Source organism: Cydia fagiglandana, chromosome 18 (genome assembly GCF_963556715.1).
Source record: "Cydia fagiglandana chromosome 18, ilCydFagi1.1, whole genome shotgun sequence".
Lineage (NCBI taxonomy): Eukaryota > Metazoa > Arthropoda > Insecta > Lepidoptera > Tortricidae > Cydia > Cydia fagiglandana.
In genome coordinates, this window is record NC_085949.1 from 9,876,783 (window position 1) to 9,897,975 (window position 21,193).

At 35.7% G+C, this 21,193-nt stretch overlaps 2 protein-coding genes across 4 annotated transcripts; both read left to right on the forward strand.

The window, feature by feature from the left end:
- The first annotated feature begins 1,951 nt into the window (after nucleotides 1-1,951).
- Nucleotides 1,952-21,113, forward strand: LOC134673195 (transmembrane protein 245). Of its 3 annotated transcripts, none has more exons than XR_010099430.1 (14): nucleotides 1,952-2,458; nucleotides 2,921-3,067; nucleotides 3,918-4,146; nucleotides 4,820-5,384; nucleotides 5,937-6,108; nucleotides 6,769-6,936; nucleotides 8,372-8,564; nucleotides 10,205-10,389; nucleotides 10,661-10,795; nucleotides 11,406-11,502; nucleotides 15,039-15,210; nucleotides 15,858-16,037; nucleotides 16,345-16,635; nucleotides 17,476-21,113. XR_010099430.1 is itself a non-coding variant. In XM_063531145.1 (14 exons), exons 1-14 carry the CDS (start codon nucleotides 2,096-2,098, stop codon nucleotides 17,578-17,580), a joined length of 2,784 nt encoding a protein of 927 aa, XP_063387215.1. In that variant the 5' UTR covers nucleotides 1,952-2,095; the 3' UTR covers nucleotides 17,581-21,113. The 3 variants fall into 3 exon arrangements, 2 of the variants coding, with proteins under 2 accessions (XP_063387215.1, XP_063387216.1); XM_063531145.1 differs by having other exon boundaries at nucleotides 16,345-16,417; XM_063531146.1 differs by lacking the exon at nucleotides 16,345-16,635 and having other exon boundaries at nucleotides 1,953-2,458.
- LOC134673682 (uncharacterized) lies at nucleotides 11,793-14,161 on the forward strand. Its single transcript, XM_063531695.1, has 2 exons — nucleotides 11,793-12,383; nucleotides 12,658-14,161. The coding sequence occupies exons 1-2, from the start codon at nucleotides 12,231-12,233 to the stop codon at nucleotides 14,128-14,130; spliced, it is 1,626 nt and encodes a 541-aa protein (XP_063387765.1). The 5' UTR covers nucleotides 11,793-12,230; the 3' UTR covers nucleotides 14,131-14,161.
- Nucleotides 21,114-21,193: the final 80 nt, after the last annotated feature.

A 21,193-nucleotide genomic window follows, 5' to 3' on the forward strand; every position in this document is an offset into this window, starting at 1 on the left:
AGTAAGGCCTCATTCGCACGAGCGCTTTTACAACGTGCGTTGAATAAGCGTTTGAATGACACAACATGGATACATGAGTATTTATTCACACGATGGCGGTGGCGCTATTTATCAAGCGTTGTTGGATTTTGGAGTTTAAGCGTTGGTTGTTAAATCGAATTTAGCATCCAAGCGTTTCTTATCGCGCATTTTAGTATCCATTTGTAAAAGCGCTCGTGCTAATGGGGCCTTAAGCCGTAACAGACTATCGCCCCGGACAGCGACCTTGGGCTTGGTGTAGTAACGACTGATTGATACGTGCGCCGCACCGCACCAAGGTCATGGTGCGGTGAGGTCGTCTGTACAAACTTTTATTATAAGGGGCACAACCCCCCCTTCGTACTTTTACCTTAATAACTCTTTAAAATTATGCTTCCGTTAAAAACTTTGCTATTTTTGGCAGAGCTTATAAATAAAATACAACCAATGTATAGAGCCCCTTACGATTATCGTTGGAACCATATAATAATATGGTTAATTTATTAATTATTAATAATTCCCATAACCAATATTATTATTAATAATAATTTTATTTATTTATTTTTCTTCTTAGACTAGGTCATTTATAACATGAATATAAAAGTAAAATACAAAAACACATTTAAAACAACAAAAAATAAGTATAAACACATTATAAAAAACCTAACCTAGGGTGCCGCCAGCAGCGGGGCAGGGCCCAAGCTGCCGGTGGTCAGGGCCGCAGAGAGAGGAACCGGCGGACTATCCGCGCCGTGTCCAAGATCACCGCCTTCTGCATCTGACCCTTGATCCAACCACCTAGCGAGAGCAAAGAATATAATACTCACTAGGAGAAGAACGGTAACTCCATACAAAAAAATGTCCCCAACCGTTTATACGTTTATACTAGTGGCGCCGTCTTTGTGTACCAATGGAACTAAAGTTGACAACCGGTTTAGCCTGGCGAGTAATTCTGTTGATAAACATATTTGTTATCTTCATATCACGAAATATATGCAAGATGCAAATATTACCCCTTGTTTGTGGTATTATCAATTGATTTAAATAAAAGGAATGTTTATGTTTATAACATTATATATATTATTTATTAAAAAAATGTTTTACATATAAAAATATACACTGAAAACTGGCAACTGGCAACTTAATAAAAAAATAGACATTAATAAAGCGCATTCACAAAGTTTTCAGTACCTTTTATACAAATAACATTAGGCATGCCTACCTATTACACTTTACACACAGATACACTACACTTTACACACGGCATTTTACACAGATTTCCAACTTGTATTCATACATTTCTTCACGGTTAATTAATACGCTTTCCAGATGCGTTATGACTCGGTTCCTTCTGAACCCACTAAAGTTGTAAATTTCACTCTGGCTGCTTCAACAGCCGTTGCTCCGCATTTAGCACATTTTCTATGTGCATTGCTGTAATCCATGTAGGTACAGATACAGACTTACAGTCTTAAGTGATACGTAGCGGTACACGTTGTATGTATTAATTAAAGAGTTAATAAATAAAATTTTCGTTATGAACTTTAACCACAGCAGTTGGACAGAGTCATTGACAAATATATTTTTATTATGGTGGGTAGACGTACCTACCCTCCATATATTTTATGAACATTGATAAAGACAGTTGGAAGCAAATATTCATTATAAAACTTAATCGCATGTAATTAAGTTTTAAGCGTTTTAAGTCCCGTTTTATGATTAATATTGTATAAAATTCGTGATAATTTAAATCAGAGTTGGGAGCAATGTTGCTGTAGAAAAATGTTTTTATTTTTATTACTCGCAACTTTTTCCCGGAGGCCAACGCACACATACAAGCTTAAGGCGCACACATGCGCAATTATTTGGGGACATAACTTTCTTAGGAAGTGAACAGGCCTTGAGCGAGAGTCAATAATAATTTCAAAAAAAATACTCACCTGACATTGACAGTTTAAAACGTCAAACGAAAATGTTCATGAATATTTATCTATCTTGAAGAATATCTCAAATAACTATGATCTCACTCTTTTATCCGGTGTTAATTTAAGTTTATAAAGTGTATTAGTATATCAAAATGCAACAATCCCCGTTTGAGAATATTTTTAATATAATTGGCGGATTATCCGAAGGAAATGAGAAGCCCATGAAACATGGGTTCTATAACGCGTTTGCCCTGTTCATTCTAACTATATGCTGTGCTGCAGTGTATGTGCTGTTTCTTATACTAGAACCCTTCTTCAAACCTTTGTTTTGGGCCCTTTTAGTCGGTTCGTTGCTGCACCCATTCAAATATAAATTGTCTAAGAAGTTGAAGTCATGGTTTGAAGATTTAGAGAAATGTAACAAATCTGTGATATTTGGGGTAATGTTCTTACCTGTAAATGTTGTTAATTTTGCTTCGGACACTGTGGGACAACAGTTCATAGAACATTACAAGGTAAAATAATTTATATGCATGTATGTAGTTGAAAAGTAAAGTCTAGTTTGCATTTGCAGTTTCCAAATAAGAACTTCACTTTAATATTTAAAATATATGTATTTTATAGCAAAGAAATTTTAAGTAAAAACCTAACATTTTAATGCTCTAATGCTATATATTAAAAACATGAGCTTAAATGTTGGATATTACTTATTATTGAATTTTCTTCATCCCTTCAACTAAATAGCTCAAGTTGTGGTGCAGAACTCATTCTAATTTTGAATTTTAATAACCAACAAAAAGTTGTCATTAGGTCACCGAAACTTTATTCTTTATTCAGGCAAACACTAAGTATAAGTTTACAGCTACAGCTAAGACACTTATACTGTTAATACATATGTAGTTAGTATCATAAAATTTGTACACTTGTATTACACACATTATACGCTTATAATGTTTATAATTTGTTTCTGGTTTCAGACTGTGATTGGGTTACTCTCTGCTATATTTGTTTTACCGTGGCTGTACAACGCCATCCCCCGAAGTTTGGTCTGCATATTCTGGCAGCTGAGCAGCTTTATTGGCTTTTCAACTACAAAGCTCATTGGCTTTTGCAGCTCATACATTGTAAGTTAATTTAAATTAACTTCTATCTGCAATATGCACAATGATAGCAAATGCTGTGGTGGAAGCTGCATCCCGGATATACAGAGGTAGCCTATTGTACACCGGCAGGCCCATTATGTAGATAGACCATATAGACTTTGATAGTTTGTGTACCACATACCACATACATTCCACATTATTATATTATATAGCCTCTTTATTTCCATAACTCTTTTTTAGTTTCTGTTAAAATATGTTTTTATGCTGTTGTTTCTGTTGTTTTTCCTCCTTTCGTGAGGTATGGATCCCGTTTGGGTAAAGGCCTCCTCCCATTTCTTCCATAAATGTCTGTGTTTGGCATTGTACATCCAGTCTTTTCCTGCAACCTCTACTATGTCATCAGTCCACCGTTTGACTGGTTTGCCAACTTTCCTCTTGGCTGGTAATGGTCCTTTCCATCTTGTTGTTAGTGTTGTCCATCTGTCATCTGTATATCTTGAAATATGTCCTGCCCATTGCCATTTGAGCTTAAGGGCTTGTGTGAGCGCATCTTTGACGTTTGTTTTTATTCTTATAGTGTCGTTTTTAATTTTGTGCATTTTGTTTATTCCCAGTATGCTTCTTTCCATGGCTCGTTGTGTGGTGTTTATTTTTTGTTTGATCTTGTTGGTGTAAGTCCACGTTTGACATCCGTATAATAAACTAGGCAGAAGGCATGTGTCCATTACTATTCTTTTTATCTTCATACTAAATTTTCCTTTCAGAATTTCTTTGAATGACCAAAACTTTCGCCCTTCTGCCATTCCACATACCAATACAGAAAACATATCACTATTATGTAACACTTAAGTTTTAATTATATTAATTTCAGACTCTGACCATAGCTCTGGCTTATTTAATAAGCATATGCACATTATGGAGGCCAGAGCGATCTGGCATGTTTAAAGCATCATCACAATTCCTCTGGCTTGTTATAACAAGTTTCCTGGCCAGTCTGACTGGGTCTCTGCAAGTCTATACATTTGTAATGCTGCAAGGGCTATGTGTAGCTGGATTTGCACTTGAAGTGATTGATGTTCATAAGGAATTATTAGCGAGGGGTAAGTGTTTAGACAATGTACAATAGGGAATATTACGCAAAACTCTGCGTAGAGGGCGTCACTAGCATACTCACAGGACAATGTCAAAAATTCGGTTTCTACCTCTTTATCACTCTAGCTTTTTCAATTGATGGAGAGGCAGATAACGAAATTTCAATTTTCGCCACCTGTAAACAAACCGCCTTAATGCATCAATGTCATAGTGAAAACTTGTCTTAATTACTCTATGGTTTACTGGGTGCACTGGTGCTGCACTCTGGCGGCAGAACATTGCAGTAATACTATGTTAGCAATGTAGGCCACATTTGTATGTAACATTCATAAGGTAGAAGTAGACTTCCACTTTAATGTATTCTGCTTATTGGTATGATTGGTTCCCGTTTCTCTGGATTTACGTATGTCACATGTATTTATGTCACAATACTCAATTCCAACGTATTTCTGAGTGATTATTACAGCTGTCTTAATTTTTCCATTACATTCACGCATGATTCATCTCTGGTATGGGGTTAGTATGGGCAAACTTCTTTACTTTTCCGTTACCTATAATTTGAATCATCATGATAAAATAGACCCTTTTAGCCAAAAAATGCTAATAAACCTAATTAAATTGTCTGGATAGCAATTCTCAATAGGTATGTTGGTATTGATGAATGTCATTTTTATCTCTTAGATCCTGAGACATCAGCTTTAGTCGCAATTCAAAAAGTTCTTACGAACGAACATTGCAAAGATGCAATAAAGCAAGATGAAAAGCCGGAACAGAGCGCTAGTGAACAGGAATCCACTCCCGAGAAAGATTCCCCTTCTCCCGTCACCCCTGATGCCGCTACGAAAAGGGGAAGCTGGGCAGAAAGCGATCAAATTCACAGCTCGCCTCGCCACGCCAAAATGCTGTACAAAACTAGAACATTATCCGCCTTACCACTATCGAATACGAAAACGAAATCCGCCTTCGAAAATCGACTTATCGCCTCCTTCAAACAAAGGTCGATGGACGAAAATTATTTGAAAAACAATTTCAACAGTGATGATGAAACCGCCTTATATTTTAAACTACTTTTCTTTGGATGTCTGTGCATGCTCGTGTGGAAACATATTTGGCTGCTGCCAGTAATGTTGTTTTTCTTAGCAATCCATGTTTTGAAGAGAGTATTGGACTTCTTTGGAGTTTGGCTGTTCTGTGAGAATCACTATAATAATTTCATGGGCAAAGTCAAAACTTGGTGGTCTGACAGGTAAAATATTTTTTTTTTTACTCAGGATTACAAATATCGCAGTTGTTAGTAGGTTGTATAGGTATGATTTAGTTTATAAACAAGAACACTATACCAATTATTGTATATGTTGAAAAAAAATTAGTACTTGCTCATGTACTTTTTTTTTTCAACTTATACAATAATGGTATAGTGTTCGTGACAAAGAATACGTCATCGTATTTATAGCATCTTTTAGTATTGATGACTTCCTTATTGACGCATTTTTAATTTATTTAACCTTTTAAATTCATTTAACAAGACATCCCATGGACTAAACTCAGGCTTTAACAGACGTGAATCTGAATACCTTCCTATTACCTCGTGTGTTCTTCGAAAAGTGAAATGTCAAATGGGATATCAAGCTACCTACCTACTCTGACAACATTCAAACAAAATCTACAGTTTGTTTAAATTTGACCATTATCTCTTTAAGTTTAAAATAAGGCCATAGCATTATCCTCATTTGAACTTTTTTTGTGGATTTTCACCATAATTTTTATATTCATGTAAGTATTACATTTTATGTTTTAGACAATCTGCAGCGGTACCAGCGCACATTCGTGGAATCCGCAAAATCCTCTCTAGTTTGAATAAAAGCATAAGAGACGTGGCCTACGGCTCTGTGGATACTGTGTCTACTTGCATCGTCATCACGGGCCTTATTACATTTCTTATCGTCGCTACTATATTCATTTTTATACAGGTAAGTTTTATATTAATAAACGACGCAATAAACTACGTCAAAGTACTTAAAATGCCTAGAGATTCACAATTAATACAATTTATACGTCATTTTATCTTGCAGTAGGCATTGTTGCTATTTAAAGATAAAAAAGGTCAAAAAAAAATAATTCTGTGATAATGTTTATAAAGTTAAAACATTTATCTTATTATAAACATTTTTATGTTTAATCTAGAAACCTTGAACCGGTCTTTCATTCACACGACTTAAAAATAGTACAATCAGATCAGGGGGCCTATTCAAGTCGTCAATGGTTCATTGACAAACGCCAACAAAAACAAAAATATATCAGGGTGACAGATGCTACGAAGTCACATGATCATTTAACTTCATACAGAATGATTGGATCTACTAAATAAGTCTTACCCTGTTTAAACTACTGATTACTTGATCTAATACCTTTAAACGAGCAATTCTTGTTTATTTATATATATTGCGGGGATCTCGGAAACGGCGCTATTTCGATGAAATTCGCTATACGGGGGTTTTCGGAGGCGATAAATCGATCTAACCAGGTCTTATCTCTGGGAAAACGCGCATTTTTGAGTTATTATATGTTTTCCGAGCAAAGTTCGGTCTCCCAGATATTTAGAAATTAAATTACACAATCCTTTGTTCCAGATATACTCAGAGGCAATAGTGGTGGTCCAACTGAGCGGTAGCCTTCTGAACAGTACGTTCGTACAAAATAGCGAGCTGCACGCTTACCTCCCCGAGGGGTGGGAGGAGAAACTAGATTCCTTGATCGACAACGCCTATACTTATGGAAAGGAGGGCATATCTGCTGGTGTGAGTATAATATATACCCAGAGATAAATGTTGGCTATCGGTCTTTGGACAGAGACAATTGGCTGTTTACGATGTTACACGGGCGACCGTCCATCAATAATCGTATTTATTAAGTGTCGACTGATATCAAAAAAATACTGCGCTTTATGAACTTTATTACTTTACGTCAAATTGATGGCATGTAAACTTTAATCGCGTTATTAATTAACGCATTACAAGCCCGAATTAGCTATGACATTGACAATGAATCGTTTGTCTTTATCTGTCATTTTGACTTATGTACAGTCATATAATCACGCCTATTTCCCGGAGGGGTAGGTAGAGACCACGGATTTCCGCTTGCTACGATCCTGACATACCTCTTTTGCTTCCTTCACTTTCATAACATTCCTCATACACGCACGCCGGTTTAGGGTGCTCTAGACCTGGCCTTTCCTCGGGATTTCCCCGATCTGATCAGAGAAAGTCCGCCGAGGTCTACCCCTTCCAACTCCCACTTCTACTTCTCCCTTATACACTCTCTTTGACTTATGTATTTGTAAGAAATGTATAAAACATAATTTAACTAATTCAGGTTCCCAAAGTTTTATGAATGAGGGGATAAATATGTACAACGACTGACAGTGGCGGATTTGCAATCTTTGCCCCCCTAGGCCCCAGGCTTTGTAGCCGCCCCTTTCTCAGCACCCATGATATTGACTACCTACATTTTGAGTTATTTCTTGTTATTATCATTACATTTTTTGTCACAATTTGCCGCCCCTAATATCTTGCCGCCCTAGGCCCGGGCCTACTTGGCCTTAGGGCAAATCCGCCACTGACGACTGACAAACGTTACCTGCGTTACATAAGTAGTGTTTGACAATTCTTTATGAAGCTGAAATTAGCAGTCTTTTTCCAAATACCGACAATATTTATCGACAAGTACCTACTACATCTACATATTTTTTATTTTATTTTATTACGACATAACAAAACTTATAGTGGGAATATTTGAAAACTTTTTAAACATTTTCATGCTCGCGTTTGGATAAACAGCTAGAAAGATATGTAAGTAATGTTAGCTTCTTTAGGCTCATTATTAGGTATGTATGTACCTACTTTCGGCATTTTGTACCGTAGGTTTTGTATAAAAAGTTTTCTGTAAGTATTATAATAAATTAATAAACAAAAAAATCTCATATTTTATAATAATATTTTAGAACTTATAAATATTTTTAATCATATCCTAAAAATAGAAGGAGGTTTGACTCCTCCGAGATGTGATATCATATTCACATATCAAAGAGAAATCTTTAAACTGGGCTGGGGTTACATAAAATCTGAAAATAAACGTAAGTAATATTGTATTTTTATTCAATAAAATAATTGGAAGTTAATAATCTTTATTGCACTCATAAAATACTATAAACCTGTAACATTTTTAATGAAATAGGTAAAGAGCATACTCAAAGAAGGCGACCCTGAGAAGATAGCCCGAGTAGAGGAGCAAATCCTGCAACTATGGGATCGCGTGTACCAAAGCTGGGTGTCGGGACAGTTCGCGCCGCAAATCGGGCCCACGGTCGACGGCAACGCTGTCCAGGACTCGTGGGATAGCTTCGTCCACGACCTCTCTAACACGCCTGGTAGGTGAAATTAACCTTAAACCATAGACTAGGAATCCTCTAGACCGAGTTTAGAGCAATTATTTCATGCAACCGATGATGCCAAAAATGCGGGGGTGCGCGGGACGAGGTGAGCGAAGTCCCGTGCCGTGATAGGTCCGTTCAAAGACACGGACGTCACACAAAGTCACTTTCGACTCGAACATGGAGTAAAATTACCGTATGCGTGGCAGAGGGGGTAGCGCGACTATGCTCAGTCTGGTGGATGTCTTGTCTGTGCCTTAAACTGATGTAATATGAGACGTTATTGTACATGTGTAAAGCTTAGCCCTGGATCTGTTCGCTCACAAAATTGGTGGACAAATTGACGGACTTGTGAGTCAACTTACAAATTGCATTGGCTGGTGCATGGTATGAGACAATCACCGGTTTTTTTTCGATGTTCATATAGAATTAACAGAACAGCGTCGTTAAAAGACACCTCAAAGAACAGAAACGCTAATAAATGACATGCCTGGAAAATTTATAGTGCGCAAAAGTTGTTTTCTTTCAATAATTTATTTTTTTTATCGTCTTCACAAACTTTTCCTTTATTAATGTGACACAAGCATGAGAGATCGATTAAATATTGTTCCAACTGAAAGAAAACCTACAATTTGCATACTTACGAAAATTATTAGTCGTTTGAAGAAAATAAAAATAACGTTTATAAAATATTTAAGTATTTAAGGATATGATTAAATGCATGTATCGCATTTAGGAAAGAACCTATGCATATAAATATGTGTAATATGTACCATTATAAATATCTATGACCTATTTTCCTGTATACAGTGGAATATTTGAGACCGAATGACGTCTACAACGTCTTGTGGGCAATAAAACCGTCATTAATAACATTACTATTTACTAGGAATTGCTATTACTAATTTACTACATAATAAAAGAAACGTAAAACAATAACGTCACTCAATCCAGGATAAAGGTTTATATGAACGTTAATTATTTGCATTCATTGTTTTATTATTAAAGTTTATAGAATAATGAGGTCTAATGTCTCCTCCGTTAGGTCTTAATATCAGACTACAAAACACTAATGCTTATTGCAATTCTCGTGATGAAACAGAGGGGCGACGTTCGTTGGTTTTCTTTATGATGCAACAGGGAAAGTACATTAATTATAAGAACATTCAAAGGACCTAATTACATATTCAGTACCTACTAACGTTTTAGATTGGGGAGCGAATGCGTCTTTAAGTTGACAACTTGCCATTTACGTCTTTACGTACGACCCGTTAGCTGACACAAAACAAAAAAAACCGTAATAGTTAAGTTATTCTTCTTATTTTGTAAGTTATCTACAATATTACGTATGTACTTAATACATATGTTGGATGCTTTACTCATCGGAAATGAACGAATTGTAAATCAAGTAATGACAAAGTAAACAGTAGATTCCTTACTAAACAACAGTGGCGGCGCGTCAAACATATCCATAGGCAAGCCGGGGCTAATTTGGCTTACATATTTCCTTTACAACTCTGCTCAAACGTCCAAAAACAGACAAGCCGGTGGGAATCGGCGTTTATGGACACGCCGCCACTGCTAAACAACATACACTTCGTAATAGTAGTTACCTAATTAGTAGGAAATTCTTGCAGGCATGTTCGACTACTCCGGCATCGTAGCCTGGGTGCAAGCCAACGTGGGCACCCTGAGCGCCATAGCTACAAGCATTTGGGCACCGCTGGCCAGCAATGTATCTTTGCTGGCCGGGTCGATCGGCGCGTTCACCTCGCTTCTACTCTCAGGTGGCGGCGCTGTCATCAACATGTTCATTAACTTGGTATGTAATTGTCTTCTTCTACCTAATGTTATCCCGGCCTTTGCCAGGGTCTGCTTTCCTACTCGCTTTCCTCCACTTTGCGCGATCCTGGGCGTCATCTCGTGTGAGCCCGTTCACGCTCATATATGCTTTAACGACATCGTGTCATCGCTTTTTTGGTCTGCCTTGGGGTCGGTATGTAATCGTCACCTAACGAAATATTTTTTTTTTATCAAGGCAATCTGATTGTTTAATAATCATTACTTAAAAAAACTGTATTGGTTTTTCACAGGTGGTGTTCTTTACAACGCTGTTCTACTTGCTGGCGTGCAGCAACGCTCTCTACAAGCCCGTCGAGGTCATCACTCAAGTGCAGCCCAACTTTGGACCGCGGTTGGGCATCGCGTTGTCTGTCGCTATAAACCAGGTATGACGTCAAAGGCAACCAAGCCAGAAAGGCCAACGCCAAATCCGACGATATCAATTGACGTTTGGAATTATCGATTAATTTTAATTGCTCTAACCCTCATCTATTTCGAAGTTGATTTGAATTGATTGTGTAGAAAAAAAACAACTATCACTTTTAATTTATCGCGGAGGCGTCAGGAGCTCACTATGTTCGACTCTTGAACGGTCGTCGAATCCGAGCGGCTAACGCGAAAACCGATATTCGTAAATTTTTATCTTTTACTCCAATGAAAGACAATTAGAGTGACAGAGAAAAATGCCCGCCAATTGCGAACATCGATTTTCGCGGTTATAGCCCAGTCTCGTTATGAACTGTCAGTCACAATTTAAAAAACTTTCACACTATAACTTTTTTATATACAATTTATAGAAACTCATAATACATAGGTTACAAATGAAACGCTACGGCGCACACACGAAATTAACTTGGCTGCTAAAATCACTAGGTGCCTTTCCTTTTAGCTCTGCTCAAACATCATCGCAAAATTTCTAAATATCTTCATCATTACGGAGCAAGTTCTATCAGTTCTGTTGAGTCCTAAATTCTCATATTTTATTTATTCCTCCAGGTATTCAGAGCGTCATTCAAAATGGCGCTGTTTTACGGGTTATGGACGTGGCTGGTGCACAATTTGTTTGGAGCTAAAGTTGTCTACTTACCTTCAGGTGAGTTAATAGCTTTTTCTTGTATAAATAATTCACTCATTAAGTCATTATCGTTACTCGTCGCTGTATACGTATACCTATATTATTAATGTTAGACGTATTTGAAATGATATAGACATAGTAGTAAAAAATGTTTGAGGTGAATATATTCATCATCATATCATATCATATTCATATTAGTGTTATAACAGAACGATATAAACTGTAATAACGAATGTTTGTTATTAGTGTTATTACAATTCGTTGTTTTCGGTCATCTGAAGTAAAATTAACCACATTTTACTAACCCATATATTTTCCTTAACGAAAGTAAAAGTAAAGATAGAAAGTATAATTTTAATCTACTTATTGCTGGTATATTCCAGCAGCTAAGTGTGAAAACCCAATTACGTCTTTATCGCATTGTTTCGCCGATCCAATCAAAAACGGGCTCTAAATATTGGTCACTTCTACGCACATATGCTCATTTTTCACTGGCGGTATGACAGATAATTCCGAAACGCTCCATATCTGTGAAATTCGTCCCGAATGTCATTGACCTCTAAATTATTCATTACGGTCAGATAAATGAGTAGTAATTGTTTTTTGCGTCACGAGTTTCGCAAAGACTTATCTCCGGATGATGTTCAGTCGTAGCCGCTGTGCCATTTTTATTTGTTGTTTGTTCATTCATTGCTCCGGTGTTTCATTCGGTGCTTCGATTATTTTCAAACAAATATTAAAAGAGAATGTCCACAAGAATGTTGATCGTTGTGTTGTATGTTTTCCTGCCGTTTACTCTTGGCGTTAAAATTGGCTTCACTAGTTGCTATGACCGCGGTTGGCAGTGCAATAACAACATAGCCAACGATATTGTTTACACATGCCCATTGGACAATAACGTAAGTACATAATCACTATTTGTGTTTATCTGTTTGTTCACATCAAGCTTTTATTTGAAGTTAGTTGCATCGCAAGGCCTATTTGTTTTTATTCAAGTATTTGCCTTACTTCTGACCTCCAATTCTTTCTTTCACTTAACCTGATCTTGTGCTGTCTTTTGTCAAACTATTCAAAAGTAGTTTAAAGTGCTAGTTATGGTCGTCTAAATAACTGTATGTTACAATTTGATTAGACTTTAAACCCAACACTGACTAAAAAGAATTATTGTTTTAGGAAAATGTGATACATCTCAAAGATCACTACACTCAGCACATAACGAGTCTAACTGTGCAGCGTTGTAAACGCTTGAAAGTAATTCTGGATTGTTCTGTGCTGCAAAGACCATCTCGCTTACAAGCATTCAAAGTAAGGGATTGTGAAAGACTCGAATTCGCTTCAACAACCACTAACACACTGATACAAACACCTTCAGAAGTAACCATCGAGAATGTTCGGGAAATTGTCTCCTTGCCTAGAGGCATGTTTAAATCCCCGGTAACAGATACCGAACTTAAATGCTTAGGAACAACGAGCTTAAAGAAAATTCGTATAACAGACAGTAAGATAAATATTATCAACACAAGAGCATTTTATAATGTTAGTGGAATAATGAATATTGAGTTCGAAAATATCACGATAGTGGACGTTGAAAGTCAAGCGATAGAAGCTACTATGAACACCCATTCAGGTGCGTTTAAAGTCACAAGCAGCAGAGTTGATAATTTGCGTTCTAAAGCAATTGCAGTGCATAGCAATAGAGCTACAATAACAGACAATTTTTTTAATGATATATCCACAAAGAGTATAAACATAACTGCCGATTACATACACTTTACAAGGAACACAATAAAGGATATCTCTAACGACGGTCTAATTGTAAAATCTGGTTATACCGATATATCAAATAATCAAATTCATACACTTAAGAGCAATGCATTAGCGAGCATTAAATGCTCAAAGAAAATAACTGGCAGAAAACTATTAAGTTTTTCTAAAAATTCAATAGAAAATGTTGAAACTGACTCGTTATTTTTTGACTACCAAAGTTGCAAATCAGCTGGCACACCTGTTTCTTACAGAGAGAACAGATTGAACTGTAACTGTCGCAACATCGCTTTCCTTGGAAACACAGCGGGAAACGCTGAGCTAAGCTATTCAATCTTAGATTTAGCATCAAATAACTCGTGCCTATCGGCTCCTTGCTTCCTTCCCGTAGATGTGGTGAAGATGCTACTTGAGAGCAACATGTGTCAAATCAATCTGGACCCAGAAGTCATGTGCTTGCTTTATAATGACAAAAAATCCAAGAACAACGAGGTGACAGACGAAGACGTCACCGAGGCGGCTTCGACATTCTATTTGATACGACAAGCCAACGGGCGCAACGGTGACGCAAGCGCCGCCATCACAGCCATAAACGAGGACGATCTTTTAAACGACAGCCATATGAACATGACTAATAGAACTACCATAAAAGTCGTGTTCGATTCCTCTAAAGACTTCGTAGAGACTTTACGTAGTACCAACTCATCTCGCAGAAAGCAAGTCGGGGAGCCCATAACCCCTCCGAGAACAGAGTACACGAACCGATGCGTAGGAGCGCAGTGTAGGACCAACGCCTACGATAAACAAAAGGCGTTAGATTTCTACAAGTATGTGTACGCTCAATTACGAACGCCGAAAACAAACACGAATACGAAAACTTGATTAATTTAATAAAATTATGAATTAATTCGTTTAGTTTTTTTCTTTTTTCCTTTCAATTTGATGATTGTGTATCCTGTTATCCTGATATGGTAACGTATTTATGGGTGTTCCCTTTGAATGATTCGTCGATTTTATTATTGTAATATTTCCGTTCGTAATTATTCGGATTTATATACCATTTTTATTTATTTATTTAAGATGGAGTTTATTTATTTATTTATTTATTTCACAAAGGATACATTTAACAATATGTACCAAACTTAAGAAACTAAAACCCGTTCTGAGCCATGTCGGGTCCAAAGGTCCCCATCACACTAGCAGCGTTACCCCGTTAAGATTGTAACAAGTTATATGTAAATAATAAATCTCGATTATGACCGTTTGTAATCTTCTATACTCTATCGCCTGATGTAAACTGCACAAACAATAGTTATTTGTTTTACAAGGGGGCAAAGTTGTTGTTTAACCACTCGTGCTAATATTGATACCCGAGGAAGCGAAAGATTCCAAAATTGAAAGATTCCAAAATTGGTTCGAAAAATGGAATCTTGAGCGTTGCGAGGGTTTCAAAGCACGAGGGTTAAACACAATTTGCCCCCGAGTGAAACACAAAATTTTTCACTACACCAACCCGAAGCAAATACTAAATGTAAAATATCAAACAAAATCAAACCAAATCCAAATGAATGTTATTAAATATTTATCATCCAAAATCATCATTTAAAAGTGAATTCTACCAGCAAACATAAGAAAACAACTCAAAATTTGCATTTGATTACTTTGCCTCACATGTGAATAAAATGCAACTTTGCTATCAGTTTTTGAAGTGCAAAGTAAGTCTTTCCGAGCTGGTGTGGTGAAAAAAAATAAACCTACTCTATATTATACGAGTCCAATACGGATTCCAGTGTTAGCTGCAGTGTTGGGCGCTGCTCCATTCCTCGGGCCGTACTTGGCCGGGATCCCCGCGGCACTGGACGTGTGGCTGCAGGGCAGGCCTATGGCCGCGCTGATGCTGCCTATCGCTCAAGCTGCGCCCATCGCCTTCCTAGATGCCGCCGTCTACGCGGAAATCAAAGAGTAAGTTTCCTAGCCTTGAACTACATGGGAATTATTAGTATTAGGAGCTGTCAGTTCCACGTCCCTAAAGGCTTATTGTACTGATTAAAAAAAAACAAGAAAAACCAACATGCAAGATGATTACGGCTTTCTTACCGCGCTAGAAAGTCTAAAGCCGGATTCACATTTGTCTGATGTCTCGTGTTGTGTTGTGTTGTGTTGTGACGCATCAGAATAGAGTTGCGTGTACATTGCTCTGACGCAGCGTGCATCATAGAAGTGTGAACGCAACCATACTAAATATATGAAACCGATTACCGTTGCGATGCGTCACGACACAACACAACACGCCACGGCAGACTTATCGAACTTAGTGAACTTAGCGAATCCGGTTTAATATTCCCAGTGGATATGTTTTTTGTTTGTTGCGATCGCTGTCTCGTTTATAATATTTTTCAAATAGCGTAGGCACGATGAAAGCTATCATCTCTATACAGTTGATGCGTTAGGTTATAAACTGTATGTAGATGACAGCTGTAACCGTACCCAAGGTATGTGAAAAATATTATAAACCACTTGTTGCAGATTATTAGTCACCTTCCCTAATATTTAAAATATTAGGAAGGCGATCAATAAAAACATATTAAAGTATTTGTATATTCTTTCAGCGGCGGCCACCCATACGTGACCGGTCTAGCAATAGCGGGTGGTATATTCTACCTCGGTCCTGAGGGCGCGATCCTAGGCCCCCTTCTCCTCTGCTGCCTCATGGTGGTGCTCAACCTTTCCTCTGCCTTCCTCCGCGACACGCCGTCTGAAGAGCGCGCCGCCCTGCATTCGCGTGTCAGGTAAATGTACATAGACCTACTTTACCGTGTAGATAAATATTGTTTGATTTGAAATTTGAGGCAATGTTGGAAAAATGAACGATGGATTTTGAAGACATGCTTTATAAAATTAAAAATGCATTGCCGGGCCTGTAGCGATAACTTTTCTATTCAAGTTTAATTGTATCTGAGTATTGTTATATCACCAAGTTACTAATACATTTTTGATGAAAAAAACATTCTATTCTGGATAATATTTTAATCAGCGTGTTTCTGTTTAATACAGATGATATGATCATTTGTAAAGTTTGTATATTTTCTCGTATAGTGTACCAAAGTGGTTGGCGAATGAGAAATTGTCTCAGCTTGTTATTTCTATGATGCTCAAAAGGTTAACCAAGGTAAATTTGATAATCAAATATTCACTCGACACATTTCGAAACTTCTTCAAAGTCCATTATGTTCAAAACAAAATTTCACTACCCATTTTTGTAAATAACTGTTTTATTTTCTTGTTTATTGGTGAATAATATTATTTTTGGTGTATTTAAGTGATAGGCAATAATGCGTGGGTGTTCCTGTTGCTTTAGGTCATTATTGGGATTGTTTTATAATTGAGGTGTGTATTTTTCTTGATGCTTTTTTATGTAATGCACCATTTGTAGTTATTTTGAGCACTACGTTTAGACTATACATTTATTATTGCATTTTATTACAACATAATTCTGTAAAAATATATTTGACACTTGTCAACATGGTCAAAAAGAAATACATTAAGCTGCTAATGCCGGTTTTAAACGGATTCATCACGTTTTATGTCATATCATTTTAATATAAAAGAACCACGGAGTGATAAGCTTTTGAGGCTAGCTCTGCTGTTCTCTGGAAATGTTATACTTACCATTTTTCTGCAAATAAATATGAATATATGTTAATATTGACAATGTCTAGATTTGAAACTAAGTTAAACGTCCGAGTGTTCGTCACTGTCATCGTTAAAATTAAATCCTTGTCAATAGAGGTGATAGTATGCCGAGCACTAGGACGTTTAGGTACAAGTATCTGCGACTGTTTTGCCATGCTACAACTAAATTACCCTCGCACGCATCATATTTGGCGCACTTCATCACTTGTACATTAACAAAGTTAATGTTGTAATATATCTATGTTAGGTAAGTAAGCTTAAATGTACGCATTATAATAACAAAATAATGCATGCCGTTTATGTTTATATGTTTGTGGAATTGTTTTTAGTGGTTTGGTCTGCATTTACTGATATACTGTTTATTATACATGTATTTATATAGTCTATAATTTAGTCATTTCTTAACTTTTAGAACCTTTATAATCTTTTTAACTTTCTAAAGATATGTATATTTAATAAATAATTTTATATTAATACTCATTATTTAAAATAATACTCGTAAGAACAATAAAATGATTCCAAATTTATTTGCAGGCTCGGTGCTTTTCTCTGACGGGTATGCATGGACTACTAACACTCAGTCAGTCCCCAACTGAATTGTCAATTAATAAGCCAAGCAAAGTATGGTATGATAAGTAATAACGATACATTCGACACAAGAACATTATCTAAAAAGCGGTTGAATTGAAAAGCTTAGGTGCCTACATGTTTACAGTGCCATGACATGAATTTTTACCATTGAATCATTGACGACGCCGAAATTCAGAAACATAAATTAATGAAATTTTTTAAATTTATAGTAACGGGCCGTTTAACCTGCTTCTCGAAAATTTGTATTGATTGAAATTACTTTATAATGTTTGAAATAGTATGAGATGTTTCTGATGTAGGATCTGGCGTTGTTATTTTAATTCATACATATTTAACATTAATACACTTGCTTTATTTATAGTTTTCATTCCATATGATACGATCAGATTATACTTACATGATGGGTACTCTGATTCTTGTATACTAATAGAATAATACTTTGGTACTAATGTGGATAAATACAGGGTGTTTGGTACATCGTTTGCCAAATTAAAACGGCAGATAGGTTGACTCATTTGCTATCTTCCCAGGCTTAAAATTTTTTAAATTGGCGCACATTTTTTTTTCACTTCTATGCCAGTATTTCGTAAATTTCAAATTTTTACTTGCGTAGTAGTAAAAAAAACCATGGCCAATTTTGTTTTTCTAGGCATGAGAAAATAGCAAATGTCTCAACCTATCTGCCGTTTTAATTTGGCAAACGATGTACCAAACACCCTGTATACCACCTTTGTTTTGTTATCTTACCTACCGTGTTGCCGCCCAATGTACACTCTGGTTAAATGGAATTAGGACCTTTCATAAAACATACAAAGTAAGTAACATTTTACAAGCTTTTTTTATCGTCTATTTTTTTCATCATCATCATCAATTATGGGTGGCACGAGGCTATAAATACGTATCATTTTCAACCCGGCCGAGAAGTAATTTAGATATCCTCCTAAGGCTCAAGGTCCTACCTATAGTACTTATTCAGTTCGATGAAATTTAAATCATATTCAATTGGAACAGAGTCGCAATTATTTTGTTTCGTACAATTTTCAAACAAAACCAAAATCAACTCTATTCCCTGCACTAAAGGTTCAAATTTCATTGGCCAATTCTGGTTTTTTCATTTGTATGGCTGGGCCTTAGGAGGATATGACTATACGATAATAATAAATTGTCCCATGTATATCTACAACGTCAATATATTGCATAACTATTACTTGGATATTTTACTGTTACTTTGGTATTTTGTTCCTGTGTTAGAAAAAGGTATTTATTCTGAATCTCATTCATGCGTAATATGAGTACATATATATTGGAGATCATTATATTCATTATATATATTTGAAATCATTATTATGTTTAACAGTTAAATGATTCAATGTATGTAGAGCTTTAAATTATTGTACACCTAGCCGCAAATTGAATGGCCACTTTATAAATGATTTTATTATTATTGATACATATGTAATTGTCCATGCAATGTTGCAGCGCACTGGATGCACAATGTTATGTTATGCCTTAATAATTATAATATAATGCATATTTCGTCGGGTGACAAGCAAAAGTCACTAACTAACATCATTGAAATTATTGGACAATAAACCGTGTTACAAGTGTAATAAAGTGCATTGTTACTTTAATATTTTGATAGTACTTAGTGACTGTTGCTTGTCACCCGACGATATAATATAATGCATATTTTGTTGTGTTGTCCTTATGTTGTGGAGAGATATTTACATACTTCTATTTAATTATAAACTTACACAGTAATAGGCGTTGCATGTAACATTATTTATATTTTCGTAATCGATTAGTTGAAATTGAGGAATTTTGAATAACATCATTTACTAGTCACAGCATTTAACTTAACACGTTCGCTACAGAGCGGAAAATACTTGTTTTAGGTTACGCCTAAGCGTTTGTTAATGGCCTAAGAAAACCAAGTTTAGTTCCTAGTAAACATTTCTATTCTAATCATAAATTTTCATATTTATAGTATAAATTAGATTGCATTGCATTGTAGTGTCATTACTGTTTGATAAAAATCAGAGCGTGGCCTACGCGCACAATAACGAATGTCATTTATAGGTACTTTACTTATACAACGAACTTGTAAGTTGTTATGACTGACTTAAAAATCCTTCTTGCTTTAAAGTCTCTCTATTATTTGTTTAATAGCGTTTTAACGCCTATCACAATTTCGTGTTAGCAAAAAAGAATTCTTTTTTTTTTTCATTTACATATATTTTTCTCACCGGACTATAAATATATTGTATAAGTATATTAGTTTACACCTAGCTAAATGCCAAATAAAGGCTTCCAGTATGTCATTGTATGCGCAAATATTTTGAAACGCCTAATGTACAATAATATAATTACTATATAGAACTTCGAATGAGAAAACAGGCCACCGTAATCTGGAAAAAATCTGAGCGTAAAAAACCACATGGTACCATCAATAATACGTATGTTATGTATGTTCTATTTACGTCGGTCTGTATTTCTTTATTGATTCTATATTCGTATCCAGAATAAGAAAGAAAAAACTGACAGTTCGGGGCTGGGCGTATATTTCATGAGATTACCATGCTATTTTATTGGTCAATATGTTATCTATCTTGTACTGTTTGTAAAGTTTATTTTATTCACACGGGCTTTATACCTTCTCAGTTATATTTTTCGTAAATATGCCTGTAAATCAAATATATTATCTTTCAAACTGCCGTCAGGTTTACTCTCCTAATTCTAAATACGAGTATAGTATCATGATTTGTTAATGAATAAGTTACATTTGTTAAGGCGACCGTACACCTAAAGTGCAGTCACCACGAACTTCAAAAGGTTTCGTAAAATGTGCTCCCGATTATCTGATGTCTAGTTATAAGAATGTAAATATTTATTGTATGCCAATTATTATTATTTACACGCTGTTTTCTCATTTTTATACGTGGTTAAATCTATTTTTGAAGCCATAGTGGTACTTAGAGATATTAATGATCTTTGCATTGCGCTGGTTAATACGACCTTGTTGGAATATACTTAGTTTTGAAAAGCAGTTATAAGTATATAATATTCATATTGATGTTGTATTTTTAAATATGTTACGTGCCTAGTAAAACGATTCAAAATTGTGACCATTCAATGGAAACTTATATGAGTTATATGCGTTGCCGTTATGTATTATATATCTGAGCTTTACCTACTCCGAAATATTCGTAAGACCACAAGAGATTTTAAAAGATAAATGGATAAATAAATAACTCAAATAACACAGATTAAAGGCCGCTTATAATACAACAAAAACGCTCCTTTTGAGGTTTCGCGATATCTATTTTTTTAATCTCTATCGTCACTTTCATTCAGAAATAATAATAGTTCAAAAATATCAAAACAATATTTAAAATAACATATAAGTATATTGGAATCAGCAAAGCCCTTACCAGTTCAGAAAGTATCGTCCAAAAATGAGTTAAGCTTTATCATAACTAATAATATGGTATTGTATTGCAATTAAATGCACTAAAATAGTTTATTATACGCGCATATTCGCATTGTGGCAAATAAAAGTAATATATTGATTTGCTTTTAAATTGTTTTTCATTTCTTTTCAGTTTATTTCATATCCAAACCCACGCTCAGTAGTACAATCAGCTAGTAAAATTCTTCTTAA

Excerpts from the sequence above, each read along its gene's own strand:
- LOC134673195 (XM_063531145.1), top strand. The coding sequence starts at position 2,096 with ATGCAACAATCCCCGTTTGAGAATATTTTTAATATAATTGGCGGATTA. Across the intron at positions 3,068-3,917 it reads GCTTTTGCAGCTCATACATT|ACTCTGACCATAGCTCTGGC; the intron begins GTAAGTTAATTT and ends TATTAATTTCAG. Across the intron at positions 16,418-17,475 it reads TGCTCAAAAGGTTAACCAAG|GCTCGGTGCTTTTCTCTGAC; the intron begins GTAAATTTGATA and ends ATTTATTTGCAG.
- LOC134673682 (XM_063531695.1), top strand. The coding sequence starts at position 12,231 with ATGTCCACAAGAATGTTGATCGTTGTGTTGTATGTTTTCCTGCCGTTT. Across the intron at positions 12,384-12,657 it reads CATGCCCATTGGACAATAAC|GAAAATGTGATACATCTCAA; the intron begins GTAAGTACATAA and ends TTATTGTTTTAG.